The sequence below is a fragment of the Eulemur rufifrons genome, chromosome 3 (assembly GCF_041146395.1).
Source record: "Eulemur rufifrons isolate Redbay chromosome 3, OSU_ERuf_1, whole genome shotgun sequence".
Lineage (NCBI taxonomy): Eukaryota > Metazoa > Chordata > Mammalia > Primates > Lemuridae > Eulemur > Eulemur rufifrons.
The window spans coordinates 51,641,092-51,662,409 of NC_090985.1; the positions used below are offsets into that span (position 1 = coordinate 51,641,092).

The following is a 21,318-nucleotide window of genomic DNA, read 5'->3' on the forward strand; positions in this document are numbered from 1 at the left end:
CCGCCAATTAAGGAGGCATTCAATCTATACATCTCCTGGGCTGGGGCTGTCAATTACAAAGTTGGGAGAAGGGTGCGCTCGTTTAAGAAGGACCCGGACGACCGGCAGCGTGCCCTGGGTCTGTCTTGGCTCGCGCTACACCTGACCTTTTCCCTTGGCGCCACCCCTCCTCACTTCCTAGTCTCCTCGCTCTGCCACTTGTGCGCTGCTACCGCGCACTCTCAGCTCCCTAGCGGCAGGAGGAGGAACAAGCACTGGGGGTGGAGAAAGTAGGGGTGCGCCAGTGGGAGGCACCCCCTCGGGAGCCCGGGAAACCCCGGCTGCCACCGGAGGACGTGCCACTGCGCTCGCGGGACCGAGGCTTCCCGTGTGTCCTCAACTTTGTGGCGCCCTCAAGCAGCGGCGGCCAGGATGGACCTGCCTCTCTGCAGCCGAGCGCTGTTGGACTCGCCGCTGGACAGCGGCTCCCTGGACTCCCTGGAATCCAGTGTCTTCTGTAGCGAGGGCGAAGGGGAGCCCCTGGCTCTCGGGGACTGCTTCACTGTCAACGTGGGCGGCAGCCGCTTTGTGCTCTCGCAGCAGGCGCTGTCCTGCTTCCCGCACACGCGCCTTGGCAAGCTGGCGGTGGTGGTGGCTTCCTACCGCCGCCCCGGAGCCCTGGCCGCCGCGCCCAGCCCTCTGGAGCTTTGCGATGATGCTAATCCGGTGGACAATGAGTACTTCTTCGACCGCAGCTCGCAGGCATTCCGCTATGTCCTGCACTACTACCGCACCGGCCGCCTGCACGTCATGGAGCAGCTGTGTGCGCTCTCCTTCCTGCAGGAGATCCAGTACTGGGGCATCGACGAACTCAGCATCGACTCCTGCTGCAGGGACAGGTACCCACGAGGCGCGCGGAGGCGGGGCGGGGAGGCGGGCGCGGTGGACAGAGAGAGACAGAGAGGCACAGGTAAAGATTTGAAGCTTTACACAAGCTTTGCTAAACCAAGGCCTACTGGTGGCTACTATAGGGCTGAAAGGAGGGTTGAGGGTAGGGGACTGGAAAGGGTCTAAGCCAACTTTGGGATGGAACTTTTTGAAATTTTCTGACCCCTTTTTCAAGTGAGTGTTTACTAATGTATAAAGCAAGAAAATCAGGCCTGCAATAAATATTTCTTGACTGAATAAACGAATCAGAAAAGCTATGCTCCAAGGGATGCATTTGTAGGGATAAACGTTTTGGTGTGGGGCATTATCTTTTATCAAACCTAGAACACTAACTTTGAAAAACTTAGATGGAGAACTGCTTTAAGTACGGAAGATAAAACGTTGGTCTCTTGACTGATTGTGGGACTTTGGGAGTGACTTTGCTGTTATCTTGTTATTATCAACACCATTTCTTCACCAATACCTTTCCTTTACTCACAGAAAAGTTTCCTATGGCAAACATCTGTTCTTGTTACCAGAAAATGGGTAATCAACTGCATTAATCCAGAGTAGCTCTGATACATACAAATCCTTTTGTATAAACTTCTGCCAAGAAAGTATCATTTTTAACAATCATAAACCTAAGTGAGAAATTCTGAATACTGTGGGCAAATGACAAGCTGAATAAAATATGAATAGATATTTTCTGTATGTTTACGAAAATAAAAAGTATGACCCCCCCTGCCAAGTTTAATTATCTTCTACTGTATTTTTAAAAAGTTTGACTAATCACCAAGTTGTCTTCTCTAAAAGATACTTCAGAAGAAAGGAGCTGAGTGAAACTTTAGATTTTAAGAAGGACACAGAAGACCAGGAAAGCCAACATGAGAGTGAACAGGACTTCTCACAAGGACCTTGTCCCACTGTCCGCCAGAAGCTCTGGAATATCCTGGAGAAACCTGGGTCTTCCACAGCTGCCCGAATCTTTGGGGTCATCTCCATCATCTTCGTTGTGGTGTCCATTGTCAACATGGCCCTGATGTCAGCCGAGTTAAGCTGGCTGGACCTGCAGCTTCTAGAAATCCTGGAGTATGTGTGCATTAGCTGGTTCACCGGGGAGTTTGTCCTGCGCTTCCTGTGCGTGCGGGACAGGTGCCGCTTCCTGAGAAAGGTGCCAAACATCATAGACCTCCTTGCCATCTTGCCCTTCTACATCACTCTTCTGGTGGAAAGCCTGAGCGGGAGCCAGACCACACAGGAGCTGGAAAACGTGGGGCGCATAGTCCAAGTTTTGAGGCTGCTCAGAGCTCTGCGCATGCTCAAGCTAGGCAGACATTCCACAGGTACAGATTTCGTTGATGCCTTTTAATTTTCATTGTGTGTAAGCATCAAATATGACCATGTACAAGGGAAGTGACTTTGAATTAATATTCAACATGACCAACTCCCATGCTTTACCCAACTGTGCCCTCTAAAGAGGTACTGGGAAGCAAAACCTTGAGGTTGTTATCACAAGTATAGAGGAGAAGATGTCTCTCACACACTTCCTCTCCATAAGAGAAATGTTGAGAAACAATTTGACCATTTGTTAACCTCAATTTATTTAAACCTTGTACCCAGATGTACAAAAATTAAAGACACTCTGCCTCTACAAGGTTCTAGACAAAACATGCATAAATGACACATAGATACACATAAATTATATATGATATCTAGGGACATAAGCCAATTTCTCTTCTGTGCCTAAGATGTACTTGCCACATATGTTCCTTGGCAGAAGGGAAAGTGAGCCTTCCAGAGCCTTCTCTGGCCACCCAGAAAGAAAGATGACCAGGCATTGGTGGCCTTTCTAAAAATTTTGAAGAAGCAATGGGAAATATTTTGCTTTAGAAGAAAGCAGGAGACACTAATGAAATGCTTTAAGTAATATCTGAGAATTTTCTTGTCCCTAACCTGAGATGTATGAAAGAGAGAGAGGGTCATAGGAATTCCTTAGCTTTTTGTGTGTCATAGAACCTTTGAAAACCTAATGAATATTTTCTAGAAACATCTCCACACAACACACACACATACATGCACACACACATAATGTGTATGAAAATTATAGTCAATGTCAGTGGAATCATACAAACTGATTAAAGATGATTCTTGCATCCCCAGGGTAGTAGTTCTCAGTGGTTGGCCCTGCAGCTGTTCGATGTTCTGCACTACATATGAGTTTCCTTATGACGAATCTTAGTGAAAAGAATCCCCACACAAGCTTGTTGAGATGCAGATTCTGAGCCTCTACACCCAGAAAACTTGAGGTTGGATCTATGAGCATACATTTTAACAAGCAGACAAAGCATGGTTCTTGGACCACACTTTGAGAAACATTGGAGTATGATGCCATAAATGCATATTACTACAAATACATATTATTAATAGTACAAACAAGTTAGCTAGAGATTTCTAGTCCCAACTTTTCCCCTAGATACGCGCCTGACTGGCCATCAAAAAGATGTTGACGGTAGTTGTCTCTTCCTATAAATGTAAATTAATCTCTCATATGTTTTTTTCCCCACATCTTTGGGGTAATTAGGACTTACCCTAATATAATTTTGGTGGTGTATTTTCCTAGCTAGTCTCACACACCAAGGATTTGATAATGGGGTTTCCAACAACTTTTATAAGTACCACTCTTTGTTTTCTGACACACATAATGGGATGCTTTCTTCAAGTATTTATAAACTCTTCACAAGATTCAATTTAAAAACACCCAGTAAAGACTACATTTTTCCCCAAAAGAAAGAAAAAGGAAAATAATAGTAATTTTCACAATGTCACCTCTGCGAAGGTTTTCTCGGTTCTAAAACAAGCATAAAGTATTAATGTAGCCTTAATTTATTAAACAAATGAGGAATTGCATAAGTATTTGACAATTTACCTCAATATTACATTTAGTAAGATTATAAACATAGATGCCTTATTTCCTCATGTATTAATTATAAATAAAAATTGAACGGTTTCATAGAATAATGATTATTCAACCAGACAGCCTAGGTTTAAATCCTGGATCTGTAGCTTTGTACTAGATATGCTACCCCTCTGTGCCTCAAACTCCTCATCTGTAAAATGGCATAACAATAACATCTTTTTTATATTGATTTTTGAGGATTATCTGAATTGTAGCATGCTAGAAATTCAGCCCACTTTGTGTTTCTTTACAAAATTGCTTAGAACATTTCATCTTTAAATGAAAACAGTTTTCCTAGACAAATACTAGGTTTCTCTTCATGTGTTGTCAAATTATTTCAGAAATATAAGTCCATATAGACACATCAAAGCCAGTTTTCTAAAAAGATATTATAAAGGTATTCTGAAATATATTATTTTGAAGCTAAACTTCAAAATTAATGTTCATTGCTCTTTAAAAATAGATGGTTAATAATTTAAGAATATCTCAAAATTTGAAGAGCAAAATTCAAAATAATGAGAGCATAAATAGTATGTTAATGCACTTTATTCACCAGTGAGTGAATAAAAACAAACAAGAAAAGATTTTAAGAGACACTGCTTTGGAACTCTGAGGCAATATCATTGTGACATCATGACTTCAAAATGTGGATAAACTTTAAGAAACATCTCTCTAGGATTAGGGAGGATATCAATCAAATCCTGCTTCTATAATGGGCTCCTACTCCCCAGGTCTAAGTCTCTTCGTAGATGAGATTGGACTCCCTGGGGCCTGTCTCCCGGGGGCTCAATAAATCCTCAGAGCTAGCAATGAGAATTCTACCAAGCCTTATAGTGAGTGAATTCTCTAGTGACTCCATTCCCCATACCTACTGCAGTGGAGGAATATTCTGTATTCAGGTCTATATTCTCATAAGAAATCAGAGATAGTATGTACTCAAGATAATTCCCTATAGCTCTGGTATTAAGGACTAGGAATTCAATGGATGTCTTGAGAGTTCAAGGACCTCCTCCTGCTACACCACTAAAAATGTTCCCTGAATATACATGTGATGTCCTTATGTTGATTTTGTCCCTAATAGCTAACTTGCTTTTGCTGCTTCACCTCATTGCCATGCTATACATCGTTTACTTCATCTGGCTTTCAAGAAATGAGGCTCTTGAACGTATTAAACTTTATCAGGAGGGTGAGAGAAACAGGCACATAAAATATAATTAAAAAAATCCCATAAAACTGGCATTAGAAAGAAGTGCTGAAATGATACATTGAGATCCAGGTCTGGCCAAGTGAGCCATCCACATGCAACACTACAAAGGCCTCTTATTGTACAGACTAAAATACAAAGTTCATATCATATACCCTCTGCCTGCCTTTTAGTCTTACCTCTAACTTCATTTTTATAAATAGTAGGAGTTCAATAATTATATAAGTGAATGAATGAGTCTAATTGTATTTCTCTCTATGCTCTCATCCTGCCCCATCAACTAGACTGTGAGCTTTCCAAACACAGGGATTATGATTTAATAAATCTTTGTATCCCCCGAACATTGCCCAGTCTGGGGACACATTAGGTGTGCAGTGCATGTTGTGGGTGGATGGCAAGGAGGGAGAGGGGAAGGGAGAAGAGAAGAGGAGTGCCAATGACTGACAGCAGCTATTCTGTTGCAGGATTACGCTCACTTGGGATGACCATCACCCAGTGTTATGAAGAAGTCGGCCTGCTGCTTCTATTTCTATCTGTGGGAATTTCTATATTTTCAACTGTGGAATACTTTGCTGAGCAAAGCATTCCAGACACAACCTTCACAAGTGTCCCTTGTGCATGGTGGTGGGCCACAACATCTATGACTACTGTAGGCTATGGGGACATTAGACCAGATACCACCACAGGCAAAATCGTGGCCTTCATGTGTATATTATCTGGAATCCTTGTATTGGCCTTGCCTATTGCTATTATTAATGATCGCTTCTCTGCTTGCTACTTCACCTTGAAACTCAAGGAGGCAGCTGTTAGACAGCGTGAAGCTCTAAAGAAGCTTACCAAGAATATAGCCACTGACTCATATATCAGCGTTAACTTGAGAGATGTCTATGCCCGTAGTATCATGGAGATGCTTCGATTAAAAGGCAGAGAAAGAGCAAGTACTAGGAGCAGCGGGGGAGATGATTTCTGGTTTTGAATTCATTTTCAATTTATTTGCAAAAGTTGTATACAATTAACTCAACTGATAAAGCCGTGATATGAATGTCTGTGTTCTTATGATTAATTTCTTTGGAGCACTACTCATCTTATTTTTTGCTGTTACATTGCTTGGTTTACTAGAATATTTTGCATCCCCTATAACTAGTGCACATCATTTTGATACATTTGAATCTCAAAAATAGCTAACTAACACAGCCAAATACAACTGGACCAATATAAACATGTTTGAATTGTCAAATATGAAATAATATTGCAATATATACAACAAAGTTAGAGGTTTTATGTGTCATTAAGTTTAGAAGTTTTTTGCGCTACTAATTTTTAAAAAATGGAAGTTAAACTGCATATCCCAGAGAAAAGATAACTGAACATTTAAGAACACACTGAACAACTTTGCTATTAATATATTTAAAGTTGTTCTTCAAGTACATAGATTACTCCTTTCTCCATCAGTTAAAGCTGTTGAATATAACAATTAGCTTTGCAAGAAAACCCGTATTTGATAGTCCAAGATTGTGTCCCTATCTCCTTTCTGGTGCAAAGCACTGGTCTCAAGTGAACTTAGCTCTGTATCCCATCATTACTATTAGAGATGAGAATCCCCAAACTCTTTAGACTGCAGTAGATGAGTCTGCACAAAGACTTCTAGAACTGCACATTTTCATTCTCCCAGCTGAGTGTAATATGGGGAGTATAAAGCAGCATATTTCTTAGTGCTTCACAAAAATCAGATGGTCATTAAAATGTCTCTTTATGGATGTATTGCTCAATTATGTCTGTAAAGTCACGAATATGTAGAATTGAAGTAATGAACATCCTAAAGTTATACACTGAAATTATTAAATAATCTTATTTCATAAAATGAGAATGATATGTTGAATGACATCACTAGATGAACTTGATCTTTTATTTGTTAACAAAAAAATATTATGGATAGCTTTCTGACTGTTGGGATAAATAGCAAATGTTCAAACTTTGCAGGCATTTTGACAACATTTTAACATTCATATTAATTATAAAATTCCTAGACATTCTGTTATATAATTACAGTCAGAAGCTCTAAAGCTAAAAACTAGCTCATGAGTCCCAATATTTTAGTAAATGAGATTCGAAGAATAACAAGGAATGGATCACTTTAATGCCTGCATTTTTAATGGATACAATAGAGCCCCCAAGGGGAAGAAAATTAGTTCTTGGGGGGGTAAAATCTTACCCTTTTATATATAAAACACAGGTATGCATGTAGTACATAAACATATATTAATATACAGTATATCTGCAGTATTAAAATTTCATGAGGTAAGACATTAGGAAAAAGTGCCTAAAAGGATTTTTACCATGGGTGGGTAGTGATAAGATATAAACATTGAAAAATACTACTTTAATATATGGTTATAACATATTTCATCAAGTCTATTTACAGCATCCTATTACATTATGAACTACCAAGAAAGAAAGAAAGGTGCCAATCAACTGTCAGATACCATTGACTGTAAAATGCATCCAGACATTGGATACGTAAAAATTTAAAATATGCATCTTAAAATGAATGAAATATCACATGTACTACCTCTTGTTCTCTGGTATGCATGCTTAAGCTCTGAAAACATTTTCACTGATGGCATGAGTTTAGATTGTGTACTGAAGTACTTTAATCCATTTGGCTTGTTTCCACTTCTCCTAAATATTATGAAATATTTAGAGGATATGAGTAATAATAAAATAAATATTTTTCCTTTTACACATATATATGGTGCAAGAGTATGGCACAAGGCCACTAGACCTAGGATAAATCCTATCTATGGTCCAAAGCAGAAGTAGAAGTTAGATACAGAAGGCAAACTTACTCTGGCTTTTCTAGAATTTTCTTAAATAATGGTTACTCTGATCCAGAACTATGCTCTGTACTCATCCTGTGTCATTTCATTTTATCCTCAAAATAGCTCTATTATATATTTACTTACACTTTCTTAAATATATAGCTTAAATCTTTATTAATTCAATGAATATTTATTAAGGACTCTTCTGTGTGCTGAGCACTAGAGAGTCTTTGTTAATCAAGACCAAGTCTTGTTCTCTTATATTTAATAGTCTATTCAAGGGTGTGCGAGGAAGACAAATGACAAAACTGAGACATTAAAGATGTAAACTTGCCTAAATTCACACAGTCTATATATAGGTGGCAGAGCCAGGACAGAATGCCAATCTTCCTGATCCTGAAAATGACACTCCTAAAAGTCGTATTACAGATTTCATTCTTCCCACACAACCGATGCATAGTGGTTTATTTCATAGGCAGGCAAGTCAACTTCTTGTGGATGGAGAGGTTTAATATGCCTTAAGTAAAATATCAGCTTATTTTCAGAGGTGGAATGGTGCTTTTAAGAAACAGTTGTGGTAACACATTACAGTCATTTTTAGACATGAAAAACATTATCTTTAGAATAATTAATAGTTGGAAAATAAAAAGTGAAAAAACTATATGTGTTTTTTTTCCTATCATAGAGAATCTTAAACATTTTCTCCACAAATGTGCTATGTTAGCTGTATAAATTTTGTCAAGATGTGGACATTTCAAAAGAAATCTTAAAATATCCTTGTTTAGTCAACTGTGCTGTTATATGAAATATTAATGTGCTTATCCAAGAAAGGTACATATAAACAAACCAAATTTAACTTAAGTAACAAATCAAGACAGGATGTATGCTAATTTTTTATCATGTCATTTAAAATATTAGATATTTTTTAGAGATCTAAAAAATGTTGCTATAACAATATTTAATATGCTTAGAAATATAAAATAATGGAATTATTGTTTTTCTCTAAGCTATTCAGAGAATAGTAACTAAAAACATCTGAACGCATGGAAGCAATGTTTGAGTACCCAAAAGAGCAATTTTAAGAAATTACTGAAATATCCCTAATATGGGTTACATCATATTCATATTTTATTGTTTTTTTCATATACATATATATAATTGTTTCATTTATCATTTTAATGCAATGTAGTATTAAGTATAATGTATTAGTTGCACAAAGGAATTAACTGACATAGAAATCTCAGTTCTGGTCGGGCGCGGTGGCTCACGCCTGTAATCCTAGCACTCTGGGAGGCCGAGGCGGGTGGATCGCTTGAGGTCAGGAGTTCGAAACCAGCCTGAGCAAGAGTGAGACCCCGTCTCTACTAAAAATAGAAAGAAATTATATGGACAACTAAAATATATATATACAAAAAAAAATTAGCCGGGCATGGTGGTGCATGCCTGTAGTCCCAGCTACTCGGGAGGCTGAGGCAGGAGGATCGCTTGAGCCCAGGAGTTTGAGGTTGCTGTGAGCTAGGCTGAAGCCATGGCACTCACTCTAGCCCGGGCAACAGAGTGAGACTCTGTCTCAAAAAAAAAAAAAAAAAAAAAGAAATCTCAGTTCTATGTTTCAATATAGAATTCTTACTTTCATTAAAATCCTTTGACTAGCTGTTGCAGAAAATATATATGCTTACCCAAGTTACCTAAGCAAAACATTATCATTGAGTAAGCTTACTACTCTGACAGATATTTCCAGTAATACATTTTTTTAACACAAAAAAGCCTCCTTTGTTGAAGTATTAGCCATTAATATCTCTGTCTTATCAATCTTTCAGTTCAGGTCCAAGAAAATACTGGTTGGCAAATGATGTGTTCTAATACTTCCCTTGGTAATTTTCCTTTGCAAAGCAATACCACCTCAAAACTCTCTCCAAGCCATACTGATATATGGAAGAAAAATGTCACATATGGAGAGCTTTACTCATGTACCCTACAGTCAATTGCTTACATGGCATATCTTTAAGGGTAATGGGATAAGCTGGATACTTAACCATCCTCATGTCCTCACTTTCCTTATATTATATTATATATTATATTATATTATTATATTAAGCACTCCCTTGCTCACACTCTCAACTCTATTGCCCCTCTCTTCCTTCCTGGTATTCATTTGGTAATACCCCAACCCTAATTAAATCCAATCCAATGCCTACCTTGTGCCTGCCTCTGTAAAGCAGATCATGCTTTACCAAAAAACCCATGATACATTCTGACTGTTCTCATTTTACATTCATGTCTACAACCCCAAATGGGTTCTTAGTGATGCCAGGCAATCTCATCCTGCAATTCCTAAGTCCATTCACTCTGTGGAGATAAATAGAAACCTCTAACACCTCCCTTTGATTCCGCTTTCACTCAGAATATAGAATCAGAAGAGATATTTTTACAAGAGCCAGCACCCACATTTATCCACCTACCTCCATCTGTGCTGATTCACTCTCCTTTTCCTCCCATTACAGGAGTTGAACTGTCCATTCCACCATTTCTCTCCAGCTCTAGGACATTGCTTCAGAAAGTCTTTCCCCTTTCCCTATTACACCATCACTTTTCCCCATCCCTCTAGACATTGCTATTAGCACACAAGCATGATTTAATTTTTTCCATCCTAAAATATTCTTAGAAAAACAAGTCCCCCCCAAAACTTCTTCAATCTATTTTATCCTCTAGAAAGCACACAGTTCTCTACTTTTTTATGGCAAAATTCCTTCACAGCATTTTCCATAATCACTGTCTTCATTTCCATATTCACTGTTTCTTTTCCTATTCTTTCTTGAAAATCCGCTATGTCAGTCTCCCACTCCTCCTACATCTCTTGTAAAACTGTTTTTCTTAAGGTCAGCAATGACCACATCATTGCTAAATATAGTTGTCAATGCTCAGACTTCATATTGCCAGATCCATCAACAGCATTTACAGACCTCTACTTGAAACGCTTCCTTCACTTGACTTCCAGTCCTTCATGCCCTCCTAATTTCACCCCTACTTCCATGTTCAGCCATCTTTTCCAGTTGGGGTGGTCAATCAGAGCTTAATCCTCAGTTCTCCTCTACTCTCTTTTTATCTTCTCCCTTGATAAAATCATCTGGTTTTGTGGTTTAAATATCATTGATTTTTGGTCAACTCCCAAATTTCTATGTCCAGACTATAACTTTCCTCTCACTTCCTGCATCTCCAGATTTGTGTATCTAAACTACCTCTTCAACAGACATCTAACAAACAGCTCACAATTAGCATATCCAATATCAAAGTATTTATATTAAGCAGATGTTAAGAGATGATTATTATAGTATTAATTATTTGCAAGACATTCATTGGGAAAAAAGTGACCTGTGAAGGTTAAAGAGAAGGAATCTAGAGAAGTTGGGAAGACTCATCAGACCATGATGCAGATCTGATGGCCGAGAAGAAGAAAGAGAAGAGTGGAAGACTGGGTAAGAAGAGTCTCTGATTACAGTCTAGTTCTAAGAAATTTTAGCCAGGTTGATGGAGAGTTCTTGAGCAAAAGTAGCCTACTCAGAAGTCCCACATATCTTAGAAACAGGAATACAAGCATACCTCAGAGATATTGTGGGTTTGGTTCTACCCACTGCCATAAAGAAAATATCACAATAAAGCAAGACACACAATGTTTTTGTTTTCTATTGCATATAAAAGTTATGTTTATACTATACCATAGTAGACTAAGTATGCAATAGCATTGTATCTAAAAATCTAATGTACATAACTTAATTTAAAAATACTTTATTCCAAAAAATACTAATGATTATCTGAGCCTTCAGCGAGTTCTGACTTGTTGTTGTTACTGGTGGAGGGTCTTATCTCAATGTTGATGACTGGTGACTGATCAGGTTGGTGGTTCAAAGCTGTGATGATTTCGTAAAACAAGGCAACAATGACGTTTGCTTCATTTATTGACTCTTCCTTTTATGAAAGATTTCTCTGTAGCATGTAATGCTGTTTGATAGCATTTTACCCATAGTAGAGCTTCTATCAAAATTGGAGTCAATCATTTCAAACCCTGCAACTGATTTATCAACTAAGTTTATGTAACATACTAAATCCTTTGTTGCCGTTTCAACAATATTCACAACATCTTCACCAGGAGCAGATTTCATCTCAAGAAAGCAGTTTCTTTGCTCATCCATAAGAAGCAACTCCTCATCCATTATAATTTTATCATGGGATTGCAGCAACTCAGTCACTTCTACAGGCCTCACTTCTAATTCCAGTTCTCTTGCTATTTCCACCACATCTGCAATTAATTCCTTCACTGAAGTCTTGAACCCCTCAAAGTCATCCATGACAGTTGGAATCGAATTTTTGCAAGCTCCTATTAATGTTGATATTGTAACCCCTTCCTATAAATTACAAATGTTCTTTTTTTAATTTCTAAATATTAAGGGGGTACAAATGTTTTTGTTACATGGCTAGCTTTTAAAATGCTTTAGTCAGGGCTATTATTGTGTGCCCATCACCCAAATAGCGTCCACTGCTCTTATTAGGTAGGTTTTCACCCCGCCCCTCTCCTCCCTCCCCCCTTCTTTCTTTATTTATTTATTTATTGATTTTTTTTTTTATTTCAGCAAAGTCTCAGGTTACAAAATCAATGTACAGAAATCAGTAACATTCCTACACACCAACAACAGTCAAACTGAGAACTAAATCAAAGACTCAATACCCTTCACAATAGCGACAAAGAAATTAAAATAACTAGGAATATATTTAAGGAGGTAAAAACCTCTACAGGGAAAACTACGCAACACTGAGGAAGGAAATAGCAGAGGACGTAAAGAGGTGGAAAACCATACTATGCTCATAGAATCAACATTGTTAAAATGTCTATACTACCCAAAGTGATCTACAGATTCAATGCAATCTCTATGAAAATACCAACATCATTTTTGGCAGAGCTAGAAGAAATAATTCTGCATTTCATATGGAACCAGAGAAGACCCTGTATAGCAAAAACAATCTAAAGCAAAAAGAACAAATTGGGAGGCATCAATTTATCTCTCCCCTTCTTGATTTCAAATGACCTTTACTTCTCTCTGTGCCCATGTGTGCCCATTGATTAGTTCCAAATTATTAGAGAGTTCACGTGGTAGTTCTTTTCCCATTCCAGAGATACTTTATTTAGGATACTGGTCTCCAGTTCTATCCAAATTGCTGCAAAAGACATTAATTCATTACTTTTTATGGCTGAGTAGTACACCATGGTGTGTGTGTATACACACACACACACACACACACCCCCTAGATTTTGTTAATCCACTCGTGAATTGATGGGCATGTAGGTTGATTCCACATCTTCACAATTGTGAATTGCACTGTAATAAACATTCAAGTATAGGTGTCTTTTTGAGAAAGTGATTTCTTTTCCTTTGGGTGGATACCCAATAGTGTGAGGAATCTCCATACCATTTTCCATAGAGGTACTACTAATTTGCAGTCCCACCAATAGTGTATAAGTGTTCCTTTCTCTCTGCATCCATGCCAGCATCTATTGTTTTGGGACTGTTAGTAATAGCCATTCTGACAGGGATAAGGTGATAATCATTGTGTTTTAAATTGCATTTCCTTGATGATTAATGACATTGAGCATATTTTCATATGTTTGTTGGCCATTTGTCTGTCTTCTTTTGAAAAACTTCTATTCATGTCTTTTGCCCACTTTTCAATGAGATGGATTGTTTTTTTAATTTCTTGTTGATTTGTTTGAGTTCTTTATGGATTCTGGATATTGGCCCTTTATTGGATATATAGTTTTCAAATATTTTCTCCCATTCTGTAGATTGTCTGTTACCTCTGTTGATTATTTCCTTTGCTGTGCAGAAGCTTTTTAATTTAATCAAGACTCCTTTATTTTTGTTGTTGTTGTAATTGCCTTTGAGGTCTTAGTTATAAATTCTTTGCCTTGGCTGATGTCTTAGAAGAGTTTTTCCTACTTTTTCTGCTAGAATTTTTATGGTTTCATGACTTACATTTAAGTTTTTTATTCATCTTATTCATCTTGAATTAATTTTTGTGTATGGTGAGAGATGGGGGTCCTGTTTCATTCTTCTGTATGCAGCTATCCAGTTTTCCCAGCACCATTTATTGAGTAGGGTTTCCTTTTCCCAGTGTATGTTGTTTGCCTTGTTGAAGATAAGGTAGTTGTAGGTATATGATTTTATACCTGGGTTCTCTGTGCCACTGGTCTATGATCTCTACTTTTATACCGATACCATGATGTTTGTTTACTATAGCCTTGTAGTATAATTTGAAGTCCAGTAGTGTGATGTCTCCAGATTTGTTCTTTTTGCTTAGGATTGCTTTGGCTGTTTGAGCTCTTTTTTCATTCCAGATTAGCATAGAATTATTTTTTCTGCTCATATTTGTGAAATATGAGATTAGTATTTTGATGGGGATTGCAGTGAATCTGTAAATCTCTTTGGGCAATGTGGACATTTTAACAATGTTGATTCTACCAATCTGTGAGTATGAGATGCTTTTCCACATGAATGTTTTTAATGGTATCTAGAATGGTGAAACCTTTCCAGAAGGTTTTCAAATGACTTTGTTCAGATTCATAAAAGGAATCACTATGGCAGGTATAGACTTATGAAATGTATTTCTTAAGTAATAAGAGTTGAAAGTCAAAATTACTCTTTGATTCATGGGTTGCAGAATGGATGTTGTGTTAACAGGCATGAAAACAACTTTTATCTCCTTGTACATCTCCATCAGAGTTCTTGAGTGACTTGTCAATAAGCAGTGATATTTTTAAAGGAATCTCTTTTTTTGTGAGCAGTAGGTCTCAATAGCAGGCTTAAAATATTCTGTAAACCATGCTGTAAATAGATGTTCTGTCATTTCAGCTTTGTTTTGTCTTTCCATTTATGAAGCCCAAACACAGTAGATTTAGCATAATTCTTAAGGGCCCTAGGATTTTGGGAATGGTAAGTGAGCATTGGCTTCAACTTCAAGTCACCAGTTGCATTAGCCCCTAACAAGAGAGTCAGCCGGTCCTTTGAATCTTTGAAGCCAGGCATTGAGTTTTCCTCTCTAGCTATGAAAGTTCTATGTGGTATCTTCTTCCAATATGTGGCTGTTTCATGAATATTGAAAATCTGTTGTTGAGTGTGGCCACCTACATCAATTATCTTAGCTAGGTCTTCCAGATAACTTGCTGCAGCTTCTACGTCAGCACTTGCTGCTTCACCTTGAACTTTTATTTTATAGAGATGGCTTCTTTCCTTAAACCTCATTAACCAACCTCTGCTAGCTTCAAACTTTTCTTCTGCAGCTTCCTCACCTCTTTCAGCCTCCAAAAGAGTTAAGGCCTTGCTCTGGATTAGGCTTTGGTTTAAGGGAATGTTGTGGCTAGTTTGATCTTCTACCCAGATTACTCAAATTTTATCCATATCAGCAATAAAGCTGTTTTGCTTTCTTATCATTGATGAATTCACTGGAGTAGCACTTTCAATTTCCTTCGAGAACTTTTACTTTTTATTCACAACTTGGCTAACTATTTGGCACAAGATGCCTAGCCTTCAACCTATCTTACCTTTCAATATGCCTTTCTCACTAAGCTTAATTAGTCTAGATTTTGATTTAAAGTGAGAGATATGTGACTATTCCTTTCACTTGAACACTTAGGAGCCATTGTAGCATTATTAATTCACCTAATTTCAATATTCTTGTGTCTCAGGGAATAAGGAGGCCTGAGGAGAGAGAACAGCCAGTCAGTGGGGCAGTCAGAACACACATGACATTTATTAAGTTCTCTGTTTTCTATGGGTACAATCTGTGGCATCCTAAAAAAACTACAATAGTGACATCAAAGGTCACTTATCACACATCACCATAATACTTAATAATAAAAAATTTTGAAATATTGCAAGAACTACCAAAAATGCAACAAAGACATATGAAGTGAGTTCATGCTGTTGAAAAAAAATGGCACTGATAGACTTCCTTGATTCAGGGTTGCTACAAACTCTCAATTTGTAAAAAATGTCATATCTGTGAAGCACAATAAAGCAAGATGTAATTACTCCAGAAAGGCAACAGCTCAGGCTGTCAGTCAATCATACTACCCTCAGGAGGAGATCTGAGGAGTGCATTTTTATTGCCACCACAGTCAATCCATGGAGCAACACAGGTCTGCTTCTCCATGTAGGTTCAGAAGCAGCCTCCCTCCGTGTACCACATGGCCTCTCTTTCTGAGGGGAAGCTTAGACAAAGTGCTTGGTGGGGTAAACCAGAGCCCTCATTGCTTTAGTTAGTCTCTGGACAGCAACTCGTGGTCATCTTCTGTCTCCTCCACTACCCACAGCACCCCATTAAAGCACATTATTTTCTCACTGTACCCTAGCCTCCTAAAGGAGTTATAAAGAAAATTCTAGTCTACTTATGTTAACCTCAGAGAAAAAAATTTTATCCTAGAAAACACTTTTTATCATTATTGTGTACTGAAGCACATCGTAATTATTTATGTTGCACAGAATTATCATTACCATGCTATTTACTTTTATTCTTGAACAAAGAAATGGAATGAATAAAATAATATTTCAAGATGAAATTCACCATGATCTAAATCCCATTTTCTTCTTTTCTGAACTGGTAACATCTCACCCAGTATGACATTATTTTAATGGGAACTATTAACACCCCAATGACTGAAAAATATTTTTATGTTTACATATTAACTTTTGTAAAACTATTGGGATAAATACTTTTAGCTTTCAATAACATGATGTAATTAAATAAATTAATTAATTAACTTTTGGATTTCATTTTCATGTTTCACAGTTTTGTGATAAGTCTTCCAATTATATAAAACCTTATTTCACCTTCTTTAGAATGCCTATAATCTAAGAGTTTTGGTAAATAAGAAAAGATAATGGTAATGTGTATATTTTATACATCATTCTATGTTTAATACCCAAATTATTTCCAAAGAAATAATGCTTGAAGCAAAGAAGATTTGACAAGTTAGGCACATGCATGTGTATACACACAGCATACACAGGAAAAGAGAAATAAAAACTTAGGGCAGCAAACATGATTTTGAAATTATAAGAGGAAACACGTTCCTTTACATATATCAGTAATCATCTCAATATTTCACACTAAATATGTAGATACAATTTTAATCATCTACCTAAGTAAGACAATCAGATCGTTCTTAAAAAGTAATTTAAGTTTCTGTAAACCAGGACAATTTTTCTGAAACCTGTCTTTACACATGTCTTTTCTGTATGGTAAATGCTTTGTCTTAAGTGGTCTATAATTATTATTGTCAACTAATTCTAAACGGTACATGGGAATATAAAAGACAGCTACAGTTGCTATGGAAACTATGCTTTGTAGGAAATTTATTTCAACAGGCCTTGCTTCTGAAGTTAAAAAAAAAGAAAACTTCACAAACAATAGTACCACCTTGACCATAAGCCATCAGAAAAAGAAAGCATCAATGAAAATATAAAAATGAAAACCATTCTTCTACCTTTAGCTGAATTCATAGCTTCTTTCCTCATGTGAGCATTTTTATTCATTATTTATTTATTATTTTAATCTGTTTTTTCTTTAAGATTTCAACCAAGGAAAATAACTACTCCCTGAAAAAAATCTCTATGCATAACAGTGGAATTTCTTTTTTAACTTTAAAGATAGAATATCTAACTTTGTATTACAATAATAATTTTAAGAAATGTACTATCAAAAGACATTTGACAAATTCTTTTAATATAGTACTCTTCTATACTCCCTTTTTAATGAAATATTATATACTATTTTTCACACAAGCTAATGAAATATGCTAAAGAAATAATTTAAAGAAACCTGTATGTTTGATTTCAAAATCTACAGTGCTTAGATAAATAGGTACTATCTCTCCACTTGGCATCCGTCATATTATACTGTAAATAATTCTTCAGAGAACTTTCAGCAGATATATTAATATCTGATAATACAATTAGCAAAATAATCTTTCTCACACATTGCTGACATCTATTCTCTAAAACTGTTTTTCAGAGCACAGAGCAAGACTTTTTCATTTAATTTTATATGGAACTCTTTCAAAGACATTGCACATATTTAGGGCGAGGGGCCAGTTAACTGGTAAAATGAACAGGATAATACATATTCTAGAAAAAAACAAGTACTGTGGAATAATTTGTCCAATCCACATTATAATTGGCAAGGACAGTACAATAACAGCTTTTTTCTTACCTTCTTTTAAATGCAAAGAAAAATTTTGTAGACCAAAGAATGTGTTATAAAATAAAGCAATATTGGAGTCTATTAAAAGTAATTTTTATAAAATAAATACTTTAGATGCCTATATAATAAAGATATTCCTGTGTGTTATCATTTTAATACCAAAACAAGGTCTCCATTAGAACTAATTACATGACTCTTACTCCAAGACTTAAAAACAACTTGAATTGTTTCAGCATACAGGGTGTGTTATTTTTGAAACTGCTGGTCAAAAGCCATTAATGGGTCATGAAATAAATTTATTCAGTGACCATTACTTTTGAAAAATGGAATTGATGGAATAAAATGGAATGAGTAGAGTAGAATAGTATGAAATGAGATGGGATGGGATGGGATACTCTGGCAGAGCACAGAATAGCATAGCATAGCCCAGAAGATATTAAAGTGCACCTCACAAGTCCTGTGCAAAAACCACACCTATTGCAAAAAGCACTGCAGCAGTTTGTGAGAGTAGCAGGACAGGGACATGTAGGGGATGTGCTCAAGACTCAAATTGGCTAGGAGAGGATTACTTGATCTTATTTCTTGATTGTGTAGTATGAGATTTTTACTGTCATTATAACTAGGAAGTTAAGATTTCACAGTTCAACTTTATATCAACATAATTAAGTGTGTTAATTTGTTATGTGAGGTAGGGCAAATAAATTTTACCTGCTACTGGCAGAATAAAGAATATCATTGGTATAATCATCTTTTAGTTCATGATAATATTATTACTTTAACTCAATTGAAACAAATTACCCATGAAAAAATTGATTGCTTTATTATTCAAAAAAATAATAATATGGGACTTCCAGGTTCTAGTTTGCTATGTAAGAAGCTTGTAAGTCACTGCTCTGTCCTAACAACAAGTAAAAAGCTGAACAGACTGAAAAATCAACACCTTTTTTTTTCCTTCCGAGGTTAAAATTTATTCAGTGAACAAATTATATTATACAATAATAATATTGCTTCACAGAACATTGTAGGAATCTTTATTCTTTGTCTGAGAGTACTTTCTCTCTCTCTCTCTTTTTAAATTTATTTGGGATATTATGATTACATTTTGGTTACATGTAATGCTGTTTGCCCCACCCAAGCCGGGCTACAAGTGTGTCCCTCCCCCATGCAGTGCATTCCTCTTCCATTAGTTGTGGGTTTACCCCCCCCACCCCCACCCCAACTGGCACCCAGTGAGTATTACTACCATGTGAACAACTTAGTGGTGGTCAGTTAGTACCAATTTGATGGCGAGTACATGTGGTGCATGTTTTTTCCATCCTTGTGATACCTCACTTCAAAGGATGGGCTCAATTTTAGATATGTAGGAGAGGTGAGGAGAGAGGACAAACTTCTGTTCCCAAAATTGGAGAGACAGGTAAATACAGGTAGTCACAGATTACTGGTACAGAGACTTAATGAGTGGAAAGCACTGCAGGAATCAGTGCCAGGGCAGGAAATCCTGAACTGCAATTAATGAATTGCCAGAAGCTCCGTGTGGACAATACTGAGAGTTAAAAACTCCAGGGATCCCAGTCGTAGGGGGCAACACACAATATTTTCAGATTTACCTCCAGGAGCCTAATCAAGTTCCCACAGTAAACAACAGAGAAAAAGCCCCTCATGCTTCTGCCGGGGAGAGAGAAAAATAAACCATTTTTAAACACATTAGAACATTCTGCTCTTCTTAAAAAGGCCTGCCCTCCAGTTTGATAGTGAGTACATGTGGGTTTTGTGCACATATGGTAGTAAAATTCAGTGGAAACCAAGCAGGTGGGAGGGGGAAGGAGGAGACGAGCAAATTCACACCTAAGGCATACGATGCACGCTATCTTGGTGATGGACACAGTTACAACTTTAACTCAAATGGAACAAAAGAAATTCATGTAACCAAAACATTTGTATCCCCACAATGCTCTGAAATAATAATTTGAAAAAAGGCCTGCCCTTAGGAGAAACTAGTTTACGGAGTCCAACCTGCTAGAGTATTCTCAGAGCCCAACTGACCTGGGAGAACAGAAATATCTAATTCTAGCCCTCTCTAGCAATCTTGTCCCACCTAAGGGTGGGGGGGGGTAGTGAAGGTAGCAAATTGAGAAATATTTGTGAAGTTCACAGTCCAGAGGCATAGGCTTACTAAAAGGCTGAGACCTAACCATAAACTATGAAATGCTTTCCCTCCCCCCCACATCATAGCGCCACATCACTAAAGGCCTATTTACAGCATTTTGTTTTACCTCATACGTGATGTCTGACTATCAAGACAAAATTACAAAGCATACCAAAAGACAAAATATGCAGTTTGAAAAGAGAGCAAGCATCAGAACCAGACATGACAAGGATGTCAGAACTATCAAACCAGGAATTTAAAACAATTATGGTTCATATGCTAAGGTTTCTAATAGATAAAGTAGACAGCATGCAAGAACAGATGGGTGATGCAAGCTAAGAGATGGAAATTCTAGCAAAGAAGCAAAAGGAAATGTTAGATATCAAACTGCACACCGTCTGGAGGATGGACATGTTTGAAGCATGCATATTGCTAAGTGAAAGCATCAGGTCTCAAAAGGCTACATTTGGTATTATTTCAATTAGATTATATGCTGGAAAAGGCGTAACTATAGAGTCAATAAAAAGATCAATGCTTGCCCAGGGCTTGGTGGCAGGGGGAGGATAGGTGGAGCACAGGGGCGTTTTAGGGTAGTGAATGCATTCAGTATGATATTATAATGGTGTATATATGACATATGCATTTGTCAAAACCCTTAAAATTTTACAGCACAAAACCCAAACTATAATGTATGCAAATTTTTCAAAATAATAATTTAGGAAGTCGGAGGATCCTAGGAAGGAATGCAGACTGACAAGAGAATCTGACTATATTACAAATGTATGAAACACTGAAGATGGAGGTAAAAATGCTGACTTAAGTAACCTTAGAAATTAGTAGATTCTATAAGTCCAAACACAAAAGGAACTGGATATGAGGACTGTACTCTAGTGGATAAAGCTGTTTGCCATGGGTGAGGTGTTCACAATTGTAACCTACTATCCATCTGTGTTGGCATTGGGCAGTTAAGTAAGTTGATGATGGCTGGCTGGAGCCAGGTTTCAGATTGTTGATGAGTAAGGGGAGGAGGCTAGAA

The 21,318-nt window shown here is 37.2% G+C and overlaps 1 protein-coding gene and 1 pseudogene across 1 annotated transcript; one reads left to right on the top strand and one right to left on the bottom strand.

The window, feature by feature from the left end:
- Positions 1–411: 411 nt before the first annotated feature.
- On the top strand, positions 412–6,042 carry KCNV1 (potassium voltage-gated channel modifier subfamily V member 1). The gene is made up of 3 exons (XM_069466072.1): positions 412–878; positions 1,720–2,249; positions 5,531–6,042. The coding sequence occupies exons 1-3, from the start codon at positions 412–414 to the stop codon at positions 6,040–6,042; spliced, it is 1,509 nt and encodes a 502-aa protein (XP_069322173.1).
- Positions 6,043–14,393: 8,351 nt separating this feature from the next.
- Positions 14,394–15,575, bottom strand: LOC138381372 (tigger transposable element-derived protein 1-like; annotated as a pseudogene).
- Between the last annotated feature and the right edge of the window lie 5,743 nt (positions 15,576–21,318).

Coding starts and splice junctions, on each gene's coding strand:
- KCNV1 (XM_069466072.1), top strand. CDS start 412: ATGGACCTGCCTCTCTGCAGCCGAGCGCTGTTGGACTCGCCGCTGGAC. Junction 879..1,719: donor GACTCCTGCTGCAGGGACAG/GTACCCACGAGG, acceptor CTTCTCTAAAAG/ATACTTCAGAAGAAAGGAGC. Junction 2,250..5,530: donor GCTAGGCAGACATTCCACAG/GTACAGATTTCG, acceptor ATTCTGTTGCAG/GATTACGCTCACTTGGGATG.